The 21,850-nt window shown below is 42.4% G+C and overlaps 1 protein-coding gene across 1 annotated transcript in view; it reads right to left on the bottom strand.

Annotated features, from left to right (window-relative positions):
* LOC309671681 (ovostatin-like) overlaps positions 1–12,311 on the bottom strand; it is a gene marked incomplete at both ends in the record, with an annotated part of 31,300 nt that extends 18,989 nt beyond the window's left edge. Inside the window, 16 exon segments of the mRNA XM_082482968.1 lie at positions 306–451; positions 1,085–1,142; positions 1,356–1,583; positions 2,378–2,536; positions 3,585–3,694; positions 3,922–4,042; positions 4,715–4,832; positions 5,499–5,583; positions 6,806–6,974; positions 7,762–7,782; positions 8,282–8,334; positions 9,208–9,364; positions 10,078–10,261; positions 11,946–12,037; positions 12,040–12,105; positions 12,297–12,311. Of these exon segments, the coding sequence (XP_082339094.1) occupies positions 306–451; positions 1,085–1,142; positions 1,356–1,583; positions 2,378–2,536; positions 3,585–3,694; positions 3,922–4,042; positions 4,715–4,832; positions 5,499–5,583; positions 6,806–6,974; positions 7,762–7,782; positions 8,282–8,334; positions 9,208–9,364; positions 10,078–10,261; positions 11,946–12,037; positions 12,040–12,105; positions 12,297–12,311 (1,782 nt within the window).
* Positions 12,312–21,850: the final 9,539 nt, after the last annotated feature.

Below are 21,850 nucleotides of genomic sequence, written 5' to 3'. Positions count from 1 at the left end.
TTCTCTGTCAAGCAAAATTCTTACCACTAGATGGACCTTCTGTATCCCTGTCCTGTAAAAATCCACAGCCTCTGTAATCCCCTTGTCAACTCTCTGTCCCCACTCCATTGAGAATTTAGTCTGAGTCTGAGCATACATATCAATTCCAGGGACAGACAACTTCTCATGTTCCCAGGCACATCCATACCTTTTCCATTCCTAAAGGCCATCCCGAGTGCAGGGCTCTTGATGAAGTCATTCCCTAACTGTTCTCTTAGCAAAGAGCCAGCTGATACAGCCATTAATAAGAAAGGAAAGATTTTCACCTTGTTTTTGAAGCACACATCGCTGTGTATCCAAGAGCTGTCAGCCACTATCTCCCCATGAGGATGCACAGTGTAGAGCAATAGTCTGGTGCGGGGGGCAAGCTTCTCGGTGACAGTCAGTGTGATGGGGAATGTACCTCTGGGAGCTGTGGAAGGAGAAGCCAACACAAGTGATTAGACAAACCTCAGCTTTGGTGGACCTACTAGCACCTTTAAAAACCAGGGAAGTTGGATATTGGAAGATTCGTGTCTCAGAGGCTGAGGAACAGCTCCCATCAGCAAGACAACAGATACAAACTGGAGGATGCTGAGAGCAGGATGCTTTGCAGAGAGGGGTCTGAGCTGAGTATAAGTTGGACAGGGAAATCTGTGCGTGATTGCTATGAGAAGAGCACAACGTTGCCTTTGGGTCTCAAACCTAGAATCTCCTACACCAGAGGAGATAGGCCAGTCTCCTAAGCTAAGGAGATTAATAACTGTGAAACTGTAAATACTCCTTGGCAAGAAATAAAATAAAAGAAGGTTACATTTCTTGTGTTTTTTCACAACAAAGTTTTCATCTTTCAACAATATAAATTCGACTATGATATGGCGGACCAGCTAGATGCTGCAGCAAAAGCAAATGATGCTGTGAGTGGTGACAGGTCATGGGGTTTAAGAACTGGTACCTGATTTAGCCACAGTTCTCTACTTTCATTCCTTCCAAAACTTACTAATGCTCTGGTGCTCAGAACAATGCTCTGAAGTATCAGTAGTGGTAGTAGTGGTCTAGAACTTACCACCAGAGATGCTGACTTCCTTCTGGCCACTGAGAATAATTTTTCCTTTTGTCATCACCTGGGCATAGAAAAAACTCATGAGACAGGATCAAAAGCACCACAGGATCAAAAGAATGAAATAATCAATATTGAGTAGTGTTCTGAGAGACTTCAAAGGCTATCAAGTCAAGCTGTGATCTGTAGCCACTGTCTAGTCTAGAGCTTTCTGCCTTATATGGTGTTCAAGAGAATGTGAAAGAAGAGATGTTTTGGGAGTCAAGGTAGCACTTACTACATAGTAGAAATTTGTGTGGCTGGCATTCCTGTAGCCCTGTCTGTTCAAGACATAGTGAATGTTGATTATTTGCTGCTGGCCACAGCTGAGCTTTTCCTTCACAGGCTGAATTTTCACAAAGCTGTTCGTTCTTGAGTAGAAACGCTGGACAAAGTATAAGGCTTGGGGCTCATTATTGCTCCTCCAGCTGAAGAAGTCTGCACAGTCATCTGATGCCTGCCTGACCTATGGAGTGGAAGAATCATACATGGGGAATCAACAAAGCAGAAAATAGAAAAAATGTCAGGCAGGTGAGAGGCAAAGTCATTTTCCATCTAAAAAAATCTGTTGGGAAGCTGATTTTGTGGGACTGCTTAATCCAAGAGCAAGAGCTAGTGTGAAAAATTTGCACTTCACCAGTCCCGAGCAGGGGGCCTTCTGGACACCTTAATGTATCCAGACGCCTATGGCACAGTGCGGTAGGGAGGTTATTTCAGGCTCCTGCAGGCTTGGGACAGGTTGTATGAACTGCTAGGACTTATCATGAGTTAGAATGGCATTGTTCTCAAACAGCCTTCTTTTTCTCAGCTCTTCCCATCACACCCGAAAAAAGGCGTGACAACACGAGAAGATTATGGGATGACAAGTATGAGTCTCTGCCAGCAGAAATGCAGGGAAGTAGGCATCAGCAGGGAAAGTGGCTGGTGTGCATCCAGGCTGGGTGCGGAAGGCAAGGCAGTCTGTGAGGAATGTCCTCTAGTGCACAGAATAAAGAGAAAGAAGATGGCTGCAGAAAGGGCTTCTGAGTGGAGGGAAAAGCAGGGAAGTGCTGATGGTCACTGCAGCCAAAAAAATCCTGGGGTTCTTGTCAGGCACTGATGTTTTCTCATATTAGTTTCACATAGGTTGCAGGTGTTGGTGGACCAACTGCCTACTTTGCTCATCTGAAACAATCCAGCCAGCACCCACCGATTGCTTCTAATCCCTCTCTCCCATGAAGTATTTTTTCAGGAATTAGACTGAAGCTTGTATTTACTTACTCTCAGCTTAAAACTGGGATCAAAGAAGTTGGACGTGTCGATGGAAAAAGCAGCAATGCCATTGTTGTCAGTGGTATAGTTGGCCAGATAATTTTCATTGAGGTCCAGCAGAACAGTCCTGCTGGCAACAGGCTTGCCATCCACATTTGTCACAGCGATCTGAACACAAAGCATACCCAAGGGATTCAGAAACAAACAAACAAACAAACAAAACCAAAAAAGAACAGGGAATGCTCTGCTCGCCGTAGGATGCTCACTTAAGCACTGAGGACAATTGCAGGGAGTAGAAATCAAGAATGAAATATGTTTAAGAGGCAAACACACCTCAATATTTTGAAGGAGTAGAAGTTCTGTGACAGGCAAAAGCAGGCAATTCCCATCAGTGCAAGGACAAACTATATGTCACAGAGGGAGAAGAAGTTATTTATATACATAATCTCATATACAAGATTATTTTAATGATAAGTCCTCTGCTTCTTTTCAGTTACCATTAGGTTAGTTGGCCATCACGTAAGTCTACTGAGTGAGAGATGGTGGTTCTAATTCTTACCTCAGGCTTTCCCTTCCTAAACAAACAGAAACAGAGGGACTCCAGAGCACATACTCTTTGGAGAGCGCCTATTAACAAACCTAAAGCAATCAGATGACATCACGGCCACAGGTAACCTGTGGAGCTCAGTAGCAACTCCCAACTTCTTGGCGTCTGTGCATACCCTCTGCTCCTATTGCATATCAGGATGATGCTGTACAGGTCATCCTCCTTTCTGTGCCTGGGTTTACCCTGCGTTTGCAGATTGCTAAGAAGTTGGAACGTACTCCAACACGTACACTGCTTTAAGTAATCATCCCTGGGACTGCGTGATGCAATGCAGGGTAAATTATACCTTCAATTTAGGCACAGCTGTTGCTGAAGTAGTTTCTTGCAGATTCTTCTTCCTCACTCATATGACCTTTCACTCACCCACCTTTTCGACATTCCTCAACTAAGGCAGAAGAGACACCCTAACACTCCAGGTATGTTATAATTTTCTTATTTTCTCTAGAAGCACCTAACATAAGCAGAGACCTATGCAGTAGTCACTGTTATGCAGCATTATCATAGGAAGTTGTCAGCACAGAGTTAGGGGACAGCCATAAATGGGTTGACACAGAGGTCGTGCTGCACCTCAGCAAGTTTTGATCTAAATGTATACTCTCAGGTACCCACCTCACCATAGTACGGAATTCCCCTCTTGTAATAGATGTCCATATTCTTGAACATCACTCTGTCATTTTCTTGGTTGACTGACACATAGTCATAGCCTTTCATCTGGATACCTGTGAGACACACCCAGTATAAATATGAGGAACAAAAATCAGATATGGGCAGAAAAAAAGTTCCTTTTGAAAAGCTGCATGGAACAGTGATGTTCTGGAGGGACAGCTACACGAAGGAAACGGTGATTGTTGGTTGTTTGCTGCACAGACCGGGATCCAGGAGATTCCTCTCAGAAAGTATCACCTATTAGCTTTAATCATCTACCCCATTATCCACTTGGTGTTACCTGTCCCATTTTCAGTGACGATGCTTTCTACGTTGAGGCTGGTATACATCCCGGCATAGCTGCGGTAAAGCTGGAATGTTTTGATGGAGACAACAGTGCTGAGGCAGCCATCCTTCCCCAGCTGAAAAAGGAGCACAAAGGGGAAAGCCCATTTTACTCAAGGTTTGGAAAATTGTTCCTGAATCTGTATTAGTGGGTCTCTGAAGAGCTTCATGCCTCTGCTCACATCTTCAGCTCCTACTTTCTACTCACTCCCCTCCTACCTTACACTTCTCACTCCATGGCTCCCTTCACAGCTCATTTTTTCAATATTATCTAGCCTCGCAGCTGGAACCTTTCTTCTCATTCCTGCCAGTCCTCTCTATGCTAAGTTCTCAAATCCATCTTGTGTAATGCCTGAGCTCTATGACGAGAGCACTTTGAGTCTGACCTAGTGGAGAAATTAATCATTAGTTCATTAAGTGTCCTCAAAGACTCCCAGTGCGGATCTGCTGATTACACTTGGTAAGAACAAAGCTCCAGTGTTTTAGGAATGATCACAAATTTATAGTTTCATAAGCTTCCCTACCTCCTACTGACTCTTTCTGAGGGAAAACTCAAAGTCTTCTAATAAGGTCATTGGTAAAAACTACCTTCATGGTCTTTCAGCATTGCCAGTGAGATAGTGAGAAAAAACACGCCTATGGGATTGTCTTTCTGGTGTTCCCCAGGAAACGAATGAGGCCACCAAACACTGTGCTACATGTTGGGTAGTAAAGCTGATGGAGAAGAAAGGCCTTGCCATGTATCATACCAGTCCAGTGACAGCTTTGCAGGTTTCTTTCTGCTTTTGCTCACATCGTGGACTGTAAAAGCGCTGCTGACACACATTGATTTGGGCATTCCCTTGCACCGGTTGGCCATAAGTGTACCTAGGAGAGGAAGAGACACAGGAACCCAATCATGCGGAATTAATACGAAACCTGCAAAGACTGCAGAGCAATTCAGACTCTAAACCCCTCAGGACTGCCCAGAGCACAGACAGAAGAGCAGCTGGGAATTAGGACCAGTTAGCCCTAGCAGAATTCCCTTCCAGTATTTTTAGGGGGTTTCTGGCATCTTGTTAAAAAAGCCTGCTTTACCACTGTCTTGGTGTAGCCATTCTTCAAGGTCTGAAGCTGGAAAGTGGTGATGGCCTCAGGCTTGGGATATCATTCCCTGCTGCTTGCTTTTTCTTGTCAGTGCCTTATGCAGAGCAAGATGTATTGCAGAAAGATCCCTATTCATCCCTTTGTAGCATGCCACCCTGCCCTTTGGCACTATCTTAACAATAGACTCTCCTTCTGTACAGTTTCTCTCTTTTTCTGTAATAATAAAAAACAACAGCTAGCAAGTAGGTCTAGACTCTCCCAGTTCTAATTCTGCTATGTAGCGGGAGGACTGTTATCATATTTCATGTCACGGGAGTCATAGCTAAAGGAACTGCTCTAACCCATACTCTGAATCAGCAGCAGGGTCCCTGATTTCCAGCACGGCACACCATCCTCTGTCCTGTTTTTCATGTGCACAAATGTGCTGTTCTCAGCTCTGATACTTACGAAGCACAAACGTTCACTCTGACTTCTTCATCAAAGAAAGAGATCCTCTTTGGCACACTGGTTGTCACTTCAAATTTTGGCAGCACTAGGAATGCAATGTGAATATGACTAATGAGCAGTTGCATGCCCAGGCAGGCGTGTGTGTGGAAGATAGTAAAAAAACAATTGGCAAAGACATTTTTACTAACAAGGGAGAGGAAATGATTCAAAGTCTACCTGGGAGATGGCTATAGGATATTATGGGAGAAAAAAAAACCCTTTAGCGGCAAGATTAATAACTTCTTTAAAATGCAATAATAATCATACTAATAATTATAACAGCCACAGTAAGAAATGTCATAAATCACTTTAATTGACTGTACATTTTCTTCAAGAGAATGGTGGGAGTAATGCTGATGTCTCAAACTAGTTAAGCCCTGAAGAACAGAAGTTATCATGCAACCCAGCTCCATTGATGAAAAAAGCAACAATTAAGTGAAATCGTAAAATCAAACAGTTCACTGTCAATCCCTCTTTTCAGCTCATCTTTTGGCCCAGGTCACCAGCAATAAGGACAATATAGTTAGGAAAGGTCTTTTTCTCTTGCACCTGTACACAGGAGACTGGAAGGTATGAAAGACCTCTGGAGGGTAAGCAGGAAATGTCCTTTATTGCCCTTACAAAGAAACCAGACAAATGGGAGTTGTCCAAGCCTTCTCTGGGAACTAGTAAGGAAAACCTGACACTAAAAGATGAGAAAACTTGTAAAATCAAAACGAATTTAGCAACTCCCTTGATATGGTCTATCACAGAGAGTTAGCAGATCACTATCAGGGTTTTGGCGTCTCCATTACCCGTTGTTTTCCAACCTGTGCTTCCAGTGGCTATCCCGCCTCCCCTGGTAACAATCTGGTGTCTGATATTTAATCTGTCTGATAGATAATATCTTCAGATTTCTACTGCATATTTTAGCCTAGTGTTCTTCACACAGTGATGACCTCCACAAAACAGGATAGACCTGACTCATTCATTTTGCCTCTGAACAGATGGAGAGTGTGAGGCCTGAGTGATGGGATATGAATCCCAAAGTCACACAGAAAAAAATTAGACTCCTAATTTAACTCATGAAAACATACTGCCTTTCTCAGCATTTCTTTTTTTTTTCCCTTCTTGCCTTCACTTTCTCCACCCAGCTCTCTCCATGTCTTTCTTTCTCAGGCATGAAGTAGAGAATTCAAAGCACTTAAACGCTGCACTACCAGCTCCTATCTGACTTAGGCAGAGCCAGCCTCATTGCCGGCGCAAGGCAGTTCACAGCTTTTGCTTACCATATTCCTCCACTGTGAAGAACTGGTACTCTTTTTCTCCTGATTTCTTCTCCACAGTGATGTGGTAGGACCCCAGAATAGGCTCTGGGATTAGTGGAAAGGAAAGCTGGACAATTCCACGCTTAGATGTTACCTCCAACCACTGGAAGATCTTGTTTTGCTCTGGATCCTGGAGAGTGGGAGAAAGAGGTGTACCAAAACCTTTATCACACTGTTTCTTGTCTTCTTGCCTTCTTTCAAGTTTTGTATCCTGGCATTATGACTAAGTACATCAGTGTGTGAATGTGAATTTGGGCTGATGACATGTACTCTGGCTTCCGATTAATTTTCCAGATCCGTTTGTTCATTAAATGAGCCTAAGTTTATGTTTAACTGGAAATTAGCTATACTGCTAGATGAGCTCAGGTCATCCAGAAATAGCACATGACTGGGACTCAGTTTACTTATCAGTTGATTATGTTCTTCTAGCATAAGTCTTTCTGACTCAACTCCTCCTTCTGTAAAATGGGAATATTATGCTCGCCTCCCTTAGAAAGTGCTTCGAGATCTGGTGATGTGAAATGCAGTAGAATGATTCATTGTTAGCCTGTCCCTCAGCAAACCATGACATTTCAGAAAGTTGCTATTCTTATGCTTGTAGGAGAATGAGGCTATTTCACCAGCCTGTTTACTGTAGTCTTATCAAAGTAAGACTACACTGACCACTGTTGTTTGAATCCTAAAAAAAGACACAGCAACAACCCCATGCCACCTCTGACTAACATCTCCAGTTCTGCTGATTTCTTCTCCTCTAGTGTTTGATAATGGGTACTGCCACTGTTCAACCTCAAGTCCATTGGCTTTAGATGGTGTGTCTAGGGTGAGTCTCTCTCAGCTATTGACACTATGAGGAATGATGGAGCATACATAGCCTTTCCAAAGCAACTTGTGCTTTAATGACGTGTTGCATCTCTTACCTCAATGACGATTCGGGGATACTGGAAGAGGAAAAAAAGAGAAAAAAGAAAACAAAAAAAAATATGATCAAAACATCAAGCAATTAACTGTGGATCTTGAAAAATACTAGAAAATAAAGCAAGCTGAGAACAGCTTTCTCTGGATACAGAAGACTGCACCAAGGAAACAATTTGAAACTCGCATCTTTAATTAAAAAGACAATTTTAAGGGGATAACTGTTGGTGAATTTAGCTTTTTACAAAAATCATCCAGTCTCTTTCTACACATCTGGGGCAGGTGAAGTGAAGTGACTACAAAATCTGAGCACCGTCAGAGATTTCCAGGACTGCTTTCAGACCCTCTGCCCTCTATAAAGGCAGGGAAGGGATGGAGCGTGAAATTGAAGAGTTACAGCAGTTCTTCAAAAACACCAGGAGGCCCATCTCAGGACCTTTATATTCAATTTCTAAGTGAAAGAGTCTCAGCGAACAGGTACCTTAAGAAGGTGCTTGAAAAATCTTGACTATCACTCATACTTACTGTCTCCTGAACAGGTCTGAACTGGCTGTCCAAAGTGACCACACGAAACATCACTGAAAAAGACGTAGCACAAAAAAAGGATCATCCACTTTAGCATTGGTAAGTCACTTTCAAGATACAACTGACAAAAAGTTTGCCCAGGCTTTTAGGAAAAACTAAAGAGTCCCCAGAGAACTACAAAGAATTTACTTATCTTAGCCAGGGAAAAAGAAAACCAAAATAAAATTGTCAGCTGAAATATCTTAAATTCTGACCCACTGGGACTAAAGTAACCTCTAAAGTAAGTACAAATAGTCTGTACTGCCTTCATTTCTTCTTGAAGGACACAGTCCTTTGGAGTGTTTCCTCAAAAACTGTTTATACAAATCAATTCAATGAAAATAATCGAAGAGAAGGAAGAATTTGCCTTTATTCTGAGTGTAAACCCTGTGCAGCACTGAAGTATATTTATACTAAAGAGATAACTAACGATACCACAGTTAGTACTGTCATTTACATATCATGATGGAACCAACACTGTTAGATTAGCAGTTAAGTAGAAAGAGCTGTTGGCAGGAAATGACATGCTTATTTTATTTTTATAAGAATTTTATTAATTCCAAGCTTAACCTTTTATTTTCTATATTTTTAAGGACACTTTCTGTGACTAACTTCAGTAAACCTGGCAGAACTCAAGATCCTGTAAATGCAATCAACTCAGTAAAAACATGAACTCTACTAATTTGTTGCAATTTTGTGAATTGGTTCTATTTTTCACTGACTTTTAATGACCCCAACCTCACATGAAAATTATACACTATCTGAAGGATTGCTTATGGCTGTCACAGTTGATGGTCTTTTTCACCACAAGAGGAAGTCCTTGTCATTCTAGACCCACCCTTGCACTCAGTTTCCCAGTTCACTAGCTTACTTAAACTCCTTAGCACCTTTTTGCCCTGGTTTGTAGATGGGTTTGTCTGTCTGGATGAAGACAATATTATCCACATTCTGAATCGCCACTGATCTTTTCTCAGCTAAGTTGACAGTGGTTCCTCTGGCAGAGAAGGAAATGAATGCCAGGGGGTCAGAAGTAGCAGGAGGAACCTATAGAGGAAAAAAAAAAAAAAACCTCAGCGTAAAAGCTGTGAACGAGATATGTTGAGGTCCCCTGACACCCACGGTTCTTGAGTAAGATACTGACTGTCAAGTCATAAACAGCTTGTGCTGTTTGTGCAAAGTCATGAGAAGCCCCATCTTTAGCCTTGAGATAGTCTCTGGGAATATGTGTTGTGGAAGGCCATAGCCTGTCACCAGGTACTAAGGGTTTAAGCTGTGCCCTGTCCTATGCATTTCCTCATCTCACATAGCTACCTGCCAATATGCAGGTTGCCCCAGCCATATAACACAATTCTGAGTTGTTTTCTCCTGCTGCATTCTGGAATACCTGACCTTGGGACTTGTTCGTCTTATCTGTCCTGATCTTGCAAAGTTAGGGGAAAGGGAATGAGCATGTTGCAGCTGAGTTCTCCAGCTTGACAATTACAACAGTCCCATAGGGCGTATGCACCTGTGATGGCAATCAGAAGCTTTTTTCTATTCACTCCTTGAATGGAGATGGAAAGTCTTTCTCCAGAGTCTACAACCTGTATGTCTTTCTTTTTTCTGTCTATATTGTCAGCCTTTCCAGCAGTTTATCTTTTTTCGTCCTATTCCCTGCCTGCAGTCTTCATCTTCTTGCCCTCACTGACAAGTAGAGTTGCACTCAGAAGTATTTCCAGCCTCTCCACCCTCTTCAGGAGTCTCAAAAGAGAAAGTACCTTGAACTCGCAGCACTTGAAGAAATCGTTCTTTGTCACGGGTTCCTCAAAGATAGTCTGCCGGATACTGCCATATTCCAGGACTATGCTCACGGACAGAGGCTCACTGAGTCTGTGGAACTGCACACAAGCAGTCTGTGGAGAGTCACTCCGCACTACCGTCGGGACCAGCAGCACATACTGACTGTAAGAAAGCAAGAACAGATGGGAGAGTTCAGTCATGAAGGAAAGTCAGAGCAAACAGGAGAGGAAAATACCACAGAAATGTTGTACATGTGAAGGAAGACACAGTCCAAAGCTTGCTCAAACCAGTGGAAGGACTTCCATTTCTTTCAATGAATTTTACATAATATGCTAAGAAAGTACAGATGACAAATTTTTGTCCCTCTTTCTGAGCTGAAAGACTGGCGGCATTCTATGCAGCCTCTTACCCAGAATGATACTGCATCTTTCCATTCCAGGTATTTACACAGCCCCAATTACTAAAGTGTTTAAACACCTGACAAGCATAGCTGCATTTATCCTCCCATGACCTATATGTATACTTAAACCTCTGGAACCTCCCATTAGGAGGAGAGATATTTGGCTTCTTTTTGAGATCAATGACAAAAATACTAGTTAATGGTTGCGACAAATTTTGAATTTCTTTTTTCTCTGGGTATCTCTCCCTCCTGATAAGAACTGACGTATCACAAGTCAATCACCATAATGCACAAGAAATGATGCTGCCTTTCGATTTTGCAGAATATTCCAGGGAATGCTCAATCTAATCTGCATGCTCTATTCTGTTTCCAGGCCTCTCCCTACATTGCTTCCTTCGCTTCTTTCTTCCATTGGGCTGTCTTAGTTATACTACTCTCTCTGAGGGCAGCCTTCCTTCCCCAGTTTCTTCCTCTGAAAAACATTCCTTCAGATTTGCTATATTTGGCTAAGGTTCTGTTGCTGGCCTCCCATTCTCTGCTGCCCAGACTGGTCTTTTCAAATAATGTATGACAGAATTGACGAGTTGGTTCTGCAGTACAACATGAATTGCACAACATTTTCTTGGTAATCTGATCCTTTCCCTTTTTTTCTCCCACAGTTTTGCTTGCTCATACTGTCTTTTTTTGTCATTTTCACTTGCCCAGTTCAGACCGCATCAAGGACCAAAAGTAAAATGATTAAGAAACAACACTGTATTTGAGAAAGCTAACCCCTCTGACTTTCACAGTGCTTTCGTTTAGAAAGTTTGAGAAGAGGATTTGCGCTCTAATGTTGGTATATTTTTGAAAATTGTAGCTGATATCTTCTGTTTGGATAAAGCCGTGGACATTGACAGTGCCACATAAGTCATGACAGCACAGCAAGTGCTATACTAATACTAACGCTAACGCTAACACTAACACTAATACTAATACTAATACTAATACTAATACTAATACTGGTACTGATACCATTACCGATACCAATACTAACACTAATACTAGGATTGCCATTCAGCATAGTCCCTAGTACCAGCCATTATCTGGCCTGCAGCACCTCCTCATACACCATGCTCTCTCTGTACTGCTGATGCATATCAACCCTGATAATTGGTATTACTTGCTAGTCTAGTCTCGAATCTCCTCCCCACTTTACCCACGCACTTCAGAAGTCACCTACTCCACTTCTAGGTTTCAGTCATTCAAATCAGATTTTATAGCAGTTTTGTGATAGAGGGCATCATTCCAAATCATCCCTCAATGTCATCTACTTCCATTTCAGGCACATTTCAGAACCTAGGTCTCAAACACTCAGTTTATTATATAGCAATGTCCCAGAAGAAATTAACTGGTGGGAAATATAATAAAATATTTTATCATAAAACCACAGAATGTATGATCTCTTACGGTTCAGAAGACACTGTGGCAATCCAGTTCAAGGTCAGAATGCTCAGAAGAATCCTTGACAACATGTCTGTCTGTGAAGAAGAAAGGAGAGACTGATCTCAAGTGGACAGCTTGTCTCCTGGCTTTTAAACTGGCCTGAGATGGTGCTCCTCCTCCATGGCTTCAATCATATTCTAACAAAAGATATCTGCATAAAATTTGCATAGGTTCATCTTCCTCTCTCCTGTCTGTTCTCACACTCCTTGAACTCTCAAACAATAGCTTAGGAAAGCTCTCATATTTCACATAGCTTTGTGAGGTATTGCAAGCCAAACCGGTTCCTGCCCATCCGAATGTTTTATTGAAGCTTACCTCTCTGATTATCATGTTGTTGGCTGAAGGTTCCTTTATGTTTCAACCTGTTAGTATTTTCCACAAGTATTTCCTTGTTCTGTGAAGATATCCTGTAGATATATCTCACAAAACAGAAGTAATCATAACATAGTGCTATTGTATACCTCCGTAGGGCCTGAGCAGTAATAATATGGCATCAGAGTCTATCTGCATTCAGCATGGCACAGAACGAAACTCCTAATTGTAATCTGGATTTCTTACTGCATGCAGTAACATTCAGCAAGGAATGGTGTTGGCTAGTTGTCTACCATTTTTGCCAGTGGTCAGGACAAGCATATCTTTAGGGAAAGGAATCTTCCTGAGCTACTTCATTTGTTCATCTGTCTGTCAGTCTGCTTTTTCCCTCCATCCCTGCTACCCCCATCAAACAACTTGTAAGCTTGCTGGTGAATTTTAAGTAAGTCTGACTGAGAAGAAGTTTCAGAATAATCAAGATATAGAATCATAAAATAATTGATCTAGAAAGGGACCTCCTGACATTAGGAGGTCCAATCTCTCCTTTTAAGCAAGGCTAGATTCAAAGCTTGTCCAGTCATGTTTTGAGTTTCTTCAAGGATGGAGAGTCCACCTCATCTCTGGACAACTGCTCTCATGCTTAACCAATCATGTTGTGATTTTTTTTTTTTCCTTAAATCAGAATTTCCTGTACTATAACTTGTGTCCATTGCTTCTTGTCCATTCACTGAGCACCCCTGGGAAGAATCTGTCTCTGTCTCCTTTATAATCCCACTTTACGTAGCAGAAGATTGCAATTATGTCCCCTTTTAGCCTTTGTATCTCCAGGCTGAATGAAGGAGACCATCTCGACTTCCCTGTGTAGGTTTGTTCCAGTCACTGACCATCCTATTGACCTTCCAGTGGACTCTGTCTAGTCTGTCAGCACCTTTCTTGTACTGGGAAACCAAATCTGGAGACAGAACTTCATCTGTGGTCTCACAACTGGTGAATAGAGGGGAAGAATCCATTTCCTTGACATGTCAGTTATGCTCCTGGTAATATAGCCTGAACACAGGAAACTAAATAATCTATAGTAGTGGGGGACTGCATTTTTTCTTTTCCTCTTACATAGGAAAAGAAAAAAACAAACAAAATAAGGTAGCCAATCGGCATGTGTGTTACTGCAACCTGGGGGAAGTAATAGGCAATTTCCCTTCCTCTTCCTCAGCCAAACAGGTGATGAATGGGAAGAGGAAGCTGAGTATACTGTAAGAGCAATTAGGGACATGAAAGTGGGCCGGGGACACTGAAAAAGATGTTAGGTAATGCAGAGTGGGCCTGAAGTTATTTCAGTGATAAGGGGTAGGAGATGGAAATGAGGACTATTGCAGTGGTACAAATGGATGTAGGACTGTTGAAAGCCAGATTCTATCAATTTCACTTCTCATGATATAATACATTCTTGCTAATGATTCAGCTGTACAGGGATCATTCTTTCCATCAGCATAGGTGATACGCTAAACTACACATGCCTAACCAGCTTACCTACCGACCTTTCCCAGAAGCTTTCTGATGACCAAGTTAGGACACAAAGAAAACTGCCCTAGCTGCTACTGGAGCTACTGTCTATTCCCACTGAGTTACTAGTGAGAAATATTGCATAAAGCTTCCCAGAATGACCTGAAATTAAAGTGACAACGCTGCGTGGCAGGTGGGTGGTGTGCAAACAGGGCGGTCACATTGTGAAGAAAGCTGCTGTGTTAGTAGTAATGAGGGCAGAAGACAGCTAAGAATATGTCACAGACCTGCATGTATTTGCAGCTTTGAGATGCCTCAGACCCCATTACTTAGTACTTTAAATAGGTACTAAGTAATAGGCAAAAAAGAACTAAGAAAGAAATATCAATAATTTCCAGGGACCTGGTGCAAATTGGTTCAGAAGCCCACCCTTTATTTAAGTGCAGCATGCCTTTAGCATAAATGTAAGAGAGCTTTCTTGTTGATACACAGACATGGAAAAGAAAAAGATAAAGCATTTGAAAAATTGAAATCTTAGAAGACATTTTGTTCAGATCAATTAAAGAGCACGTGATTCTCTGGAAACAAGCTATTGAATTCATTACTTTAGTGAAAAGTAGGACCTCTTTGTATTGTAGCAATGTTGTGATAAAAAAAAAAGTAAGCTCAGATCTTTATTCACATCACTACTATGTCAGGGATAATTCTTAAGAAGACCACAGTGCAATGGGGAAATTATTCCAGTTGTCTCTGGTAGGAGGGGAAAAAGAAGTTTTGGGTTGCGTGATTCAGAAGTTAGGAGTAGGGGGAGACTAATCATCTGGAAGCATGAAGATCAAGATTTAACATGGGGGAGATAATGAACCTCACACTAAGCAGCTGTTACAAGACAGACACACAGAAGATACCTTGATACTGGATGTCATATAAACCAATCTGTTGACCTAAGCCTGGCACTGCTTTGTACTGGCGTAAGGAAACATGTAATTGGAGATCATAGTTTGGCTAGAAGATTGGTGAAATGAGGAAGAGTGCCAAATGCACTTCAAGACCAAAACTATGTAAATTCAGACTTAAGTATCACACGTAAACTTGGTTTTCAAAGTAGAGTCATGTTGCATGCTCTTTGGACAGCAGAGAATCAACATGTCCTCAACTCATTCAGTCCTGACTTCAGAAAGTTACTGCATATGCTCTCTCTTATGAAGAAATTGTATATACACATATCTCTTTTCTTCCCCCACTCTTTCTCTAGATGAGTCAGAGGGATGATTGTTGCAGTTGCATTGGAAACATATGTTTTCCACAAGTTAGTTTTCTTTCAAATAAAGCTGAATTTGCCAATCCATTTTATCACATCAGATCCACCCATCCTCTTCTCTTTTACACTGGGTGCACACACGTGGCAGGGCAATGTAAACTTTTCCAACTAACACTGATCCTACTCGCTTTCCGGGAGCAGTTAAATTCACTGTTTTGCATGTACACTGCACTCACAACAGAGGATTCTATGAGGTTGTGATTAGCACACCTCCGATACCCCAGCTAGCTTGCATAGAGCATCTCAGATGCCCCTACTCTGTCCCAAAATGGCCAGCATAGCTGTATGTGCAGAATCTAGACACCAGATACAGTCACAATTCAGACAATAAAAACATCAAAGAAAGTCCATTTGCAATGCAGAACACTGCATAATCTGAAAGTGGAACTGAGACATTCAGATTCTCAGACAATACAGATCTAAGTCATACCTGTTTTCCTTTGTGTAAGAGAAATAGCAGGAAGTTCAAGAGAAATATTGAACGGCTTTCAGCAGTGAAGCCTTGGATTTTCCAGAACAATGAGTAATACATAATTACTTGTTTCTCTTCTATGGCTCCACTTTATATTTGCATAACACTTAAGGACTGTGAGTACTTTCTAAGTTATGACTTCACCTGAGATGAAGCACAAACAATACACCCCACACTACAATACCTCTTTTATTGTCCGTTTTCTTCTTCTAAAACAGGTAGAAGTAGAGCCAGAGCCTCAGCTTCCATTTCACTTACACAAAAACCTTCATCAACAGTCCCAGGCTATTTGCTAGCCTGTGACCTTCTCAGGAAATTGTATTGTAATCTGAGAAATCCTTCCTCACAACACATTTATCAAACCCACTCTGACATTTTGTTTTAAAAAAACAACATATCTCTGAATAGTATTGGATATGTCTCAGAGTTTGGATACTTTGAATTAATTTGCCTGCACAATCTTTCACTCTTCCAAGGCATATCCCCATCTGCAAGCTTTTAGGTTTGCAAGTGATGATATTTCTCAGAATGTTTGCTGGAACAAGTGGCTCATAGTGCAGCTAGTAGAGTATGCTGTATCATTTCATGTTGAATGGATGGAACATTTTTCTGATATTGCTCATTTTCTGTGATAATAAAGATCAGGTACTATTAAGCTTTGTGACACTGTTACATGGAGAAGACTAAACAGCACACTGTTCAGTCCTTGCAAGATCTTTGTTACAGATAGACTGATAATAAACTAACTAGTGTGCTGTCAACATCATCTTTCTGGAACACATTTTAGCCCTGCCTATGAAAAATGAAGTATTACAACCTCATATGTCATGAAACACTTGAAATCCCATCCATTTTTCTTGATCTACAAAGTGTAACTTATATTGATGTCCATGAAAAACCCCTGCTGTGCCTAAATGATAAAAATAGGAGGACATAAACATAGCAAGGCAGATCAAAAAAGATTCTAAAAAGACTAGCAAAGGCAATCAAAACTAATAATCAATCTTTCTTCAAAACCAACAGGAATAGCAAGCCTGCCAAAGAACCCACAGGGACATGTCATGAGAAAGATGGAAGATGTGTGCAGGAGCAGTAAAAAAAAAAAACTATGATTCCCTACTGTTTTAGTCCATCTAATAAGTATTAAATATTACTGTATTTAAATGAACCATTGGATATCAAAATTTAATTTGTAAAAAAATAAAATGCCCAACAATCTATGGGCAATGTAATTCTGATGCAGTAACTATATTGCTGCCACTCCGAACTAGCTCAAATTCTGGAACAAATGTCATATTGATTTAACCTAAGATTTGGTTATTACAGATCTTTGTCTTAAGGCACCATGAACATGTATTTCACTTGATCACAAGGGACCAAAACTTGTGTCAGGGACCCTTTTAAAGGGTAAAAATAATTTTTCCTTCAGTGGAAAATATCTCCTGTCTTCATTATTTTCCTTGTTCCCTTATTCATATTGTTCTGTTACTTTAGGTGGAGATAGGAAGACTGGGCTTTAGAAAAGGCAAAAAGTAACTGAATTAAAATAAATAGATTTGAGGACTTCCTTTTTGAAATGTCGGCATCTCAAATTTTGGATTCTATTACAAAGAAAATTAATCTGAATCATTTCCCTCCAGATTCAGATTCTAAATAGCTTCCCAGACCCTAAGGTTAAAGTAGTTCATTTGGGTGTCATATCTAGTTTTTTTTTTTTAGAAAAGAGAACAACACACCAGTCCCTACACTAGCCCACTCAGAAATCTCCCATTTCATGTGATCCCCTTGGTTTTACCCCCTTGGAAACATCCAAAATCTGTAAGTCAAAAGTATATTTTACAATCACAGGAAAACCAGGCTTGACACCTAAAAATACTGCTGCTTTTCCTGCGCTGGGATGATCTTTGCCAATAGACGTATGCTCCATTTCACCAGGTATGCTAAGGTTGAAGCTGCAGTTGGTTCATGAGCCAGGAAAGACTCCCACTGCTCACTATAGCATCAGCTAGAATCGAGTGAGAAGAGATGCCTAAGAGCAACAGCTCCCTAGTTGCATGGTCCAACGAACCACTACCAAACAATCATAAAGACAAGTGGACTACCTCATGCAGGTAACCAGGAATCTTGATCAAGAAACTTCTAATTGAAAACACTACAAAGACTAGATGATCTCATGGGTAAGCTGAGAACTAGTTAATATGATCTTATGGGCTGCCAGTGATTCAGGAGTATCAGTAGTTTAAAGACATAAGAGATACCGTATAAAGTTAAGTCATCCCTCTTTGTATTTTAAGACCTGGTTTTCCCAGTCTTTTGAGCAATGCATGAGTAATGGCTCCAACACATGTCCTGCAACTCCAAGACTTCCATTTAGTAGGAGACATTTTTCAGGTGTGTTATTTCGTCTAACAAAGGCTTATGGGCTGCTGAATACCTATTCCTGGTTATATGAAACAACCGCAGTAGCCACATGCACCTGCTGTTGTACCAACAGTAATTTTGCAATGAGCAGCACTCAGTGAGCTAATCTGTAAGCAACTGGAGCTGGAGAAGCCTTCAAGAGTGACTCTTCAGACAGCAAAACCAAGGCTTTTGCATCCCTACCTATTCTGCCTAAAGAGCCAATCATTCTTGCAGGGACGAGGGATCAAAGACTGTGCAGCTAAAATCACTTTGTATGTCCACATCACTTTTTCCAATGAGCGGGATCGACCTGCAGCTCATCCCCTTGAATAATTTGCATTCTCCAGGAGAAACACCTCAGATGCTACAAAACCCTGAGAGGGTTTTACAACCTTTCGACCCCTGTGTACCTTCATGCAACACCACTGTCACAGGTAGAGCTCACATGGCCAACCCCTGCCCCTTCAGCTAACACCTCAACTTCTGGGTTTTATCTGCACTATCAGAGCACTTGGCTTCCTGCATGGATGTTGATTCATCACAGGGAACTATTTTGGAATGAACCAACCAGTTCCTTCCAGGAAGAAATCTAGGTACAGCTCTGGAGATAATTGATGACAGGGAACTACTACATGGCAGGGAATCCATGGCATGGCACTACTGACAGTTATGATGGGTTGGACCACAGTCTTGTACATCTCTTTTTTGCTTCATCAGTAGGCTTTGCACTTGCATTCACCCCCACATGCCTCCACTGTGCACCTCAGGACATGCGACATTGAACCTTGTGGACTACAGCAAAGCCCTCATGTTACTTCTGCGTTTACAGAGAAGACCTGGGCCTAATACTGTGCAAATCAGCCTCTCCAATCTGTTCCAGACCCCTAAGCTGGTGGACTCAGGACATTTAGCATCACGTGGTCTGATCAGAGATCCCTCCCTAAAGAGGGTGCATTTAGCAATAGAGATACTGTCTGTGCTGTCTCCTTTTGACTGTCCTTTGGTAACAGTAGGAAATATGGGAGCATGATGTGCGATATTCAGGAAGGTTAGTTTTCTCTGCAGCAATCAGGGGTATATATTTACACCCCTCAGTGGAGTCACTATTTCCTGTTACTAACCTGAAAACATGCAGTTCACACTGAGTAATTTGAGCTCTGCAGGTCTGCTTGTGGGGTAGTGACTAACCAACAACGACCTCAGTGGGAAATGCTTAAATAAGACATGCAAACTCTGAAGAGCAATATAGGTCATCTTAATTTTGTTGTCTAAAAGGAAAAAAAATCAGCCTATAGACGGGGAAAATGAAATACAGTTCAGTCGAGAGTCTGGATCTTGATCAAAATGTGTCAAATATAAAGTGTAAAGCAGATTCCCATTTCCATGCTTTAATTACCAGAATGTTCTTTCTCAGTCAGCCTGTAGTTGGGACCTGATGTTAGAGGAGCGCTGGGCTGCAGATTAACGACAGCAGATTAACGACAGCAGCAAGAACTTGACGAGTAGCTCCTCTGACCAGGTAACAACAGCAGCCTAATGCTGAAACTCATCTGATATTGGAAGCTGGATGTTTTCACTCTTACAAGAACAAGAAGCTTCTCTCTGCTGGTGAGATCTGCCACCAATGGACAGAGTTGGATCAAAAGTGAATTTTACATCCCAAAGTCAAAATTGGAATTTTATCTATCTTTATATAGCAGATTTAAACCATAGAGAGCATCACCTATCTGTTTGCATCTTTATTTTCAGTAGAAGTGCTTTTAATTGTATAAACAAGACCCAAACCCTTTACTTTGTTAGGTTAGGAGTTGCTCTAGTTTTCAGTTTGCTTGAATCTGATACGAACAAATCATCTCTGTCTTGAAGCAGTGAATACAGTTTGATCAGTGATGCTGAAGGAAAATCTTAAGATCCCTAGAAATAAGCTGTGTCACCTTCCAGTCTACAACCAATCTGCTTGGGGATTGGCACTGCTGTGGATAAGGAGACTACTGAATTTAGACCCCCTCTGGCAGGAGTCAGATAGTAAAAAGACATCCTGAAACTGAGGGAATAAACCCTTATCACTGCAGTCTCACCAGCCACTATGTGGTTTTCCCATGCTACTGTGAATGTCAGATGTATATTCATTATAATCCTGGATTACCCTGTTGTGTTGCAGCCTTCTGACCCTTGTTAAAGCTGCATAGGAGGAAACAAAAATAGCAGTTCCTGAGGGAACACAAGAACGAGTCCTGCCACATAGCTCAGGACTCTCCTGCACAGAGGGGAATGAGGCCCTCCAACCACAGTCCAAAGCAGAGCTGGTACGGAGATGATGCTGCAGCAGTAGGATCTTCCCCTGGGTCTCTTGGACAACAGAGCCAAACCACCCTTACAAGATGTGCAGGAATAGCATCGTTATAAACAATGATTACAGTTTTCATAATCTAGGGATGATTACCCAGTAATTAAGGAGCAATCACGCACAGCTCTTCAAATGACGTCCCTGGCTGTCCTGGGACTGCCAGAAATCGGGAGTGGCGGCCACGGGTGCGGCATGAGGTGCACAGACAAGCAATCAGGAAGCAAAGGGAAACTAAATGCAAAGCTGTCACTGGATAGATGTTCCTGCGTCAAATAGAGCAGGACAAATACTGACAAATGCAGCAGACAGTGGCGGCTAAGGAGAGAGACAGGGGAGTGTGCCGAGGAGAGAGAGGAGACGGACCAGCACGTGTCTTGTCAGCAGGCTAGAAGTGGGCATGGGGCAACTGATGTCTCGGGGAGACCGGGAGCAACCTGAAGACCTCCTCAGCAAGACCATGACACCTGCAACCTCCCTACTGCACACCTGTGGGGAGGCTTTTGCTTTCCAGGCAGAAGGCAAAGCTGTTTGGCCAGAAGAGGGGGGAAGTGCATGTTTTACCGCAGCAGTACATGGAGTCAGTAGTCTCTGTAATTTATCTGCTTCTCTGTTACTTATTGCCCCCAAAGGGAGCTGTTGGGCTGCAGGGAGCCATCAGACCTGACATGCTGATCCTCCCTGTCTGGCCTCTGGCAGCTGAGGAGAGCTGAGGGGACAGACCCCCATGGAGGTCCCGGGGGAGCAGCCAAGGGTCCCTGGGAAGCTGTCATGACTGCTACTGCAGGGAGGTGCCCAGGACTCGGCCGGTGGGGAAGGGCACGGTGGGCCTGGGCTGGGTGTCAGCATTGCTGAGAGGTGGTCTATGCCCCACGTGCCCTGGTCCTCGGCATGGCTGAGGGGATGAGATCTTCTGGATCCGGCATGTCCCTAAGCTGCTCCCTGCCACCTGCCCCCTGCACCACCAGGCCCTGGCATGATGAGGTGAGGCTCATGCAGGAGGGGGAAGCAGCTCTCATGGTGGGGCACTGGTGTCTTGAGGATCCTAGCAAAAGCCCAGCTGGAAAGCTCTGCAGTCAGTGCAGCAGTGCAACAAGGCAAGCCTAGTCCCCTTGCTGGGCTTTGGTGATGATGTTGGTGTGTCTCATGCTGCTGAACATCTCCTTGTTGGCTTTCCTTCTTCCTCTCCTTGCACTGACTGTGCTGCATTGTCAGCCTCTACAGGGAACTCTTTCAGCAGGATCACTGAAAATTTGAGGACACTGGATTTTGCAAGGTGAGCCAGGGTGTCTGGGTCACTGAAGAGAGCCAAGAAGGGGGCTTGCAGCATGGGCACCAGCCAGTGGAGTGGAAGCATCACACTGTGATTTCAAAGGCATGAGAAAATCTAATCTGCCGTGAGAAAATCTAAAATAGTCCTCTAGCCAAACCAGCATGAAAACCCAGAGTTGCTGCTAGCAAAGTTACAATGCATCTTTCTGGAATCAGTGGTCAAGCAGCATGTTATACCCAACATG

The sequence above is a fragment of the Vanellus vanellus genome (genome assembly GCF_965231255.1).
Source record: "Vanellus vanellus genome assembly, chromosome: 1".
NCBI classification, from domain to species: Eukaryota; Metazoa; Chordata; class Aves; order Charadriiformes; family Charadriidae; genus Vanellus; species Vanellus vanellus.
The sequence above is the reverse complement of the archived record's forward strand: the minus strand, read 5'-3'. Positions and strand labels throughout refer to the sequence as shown.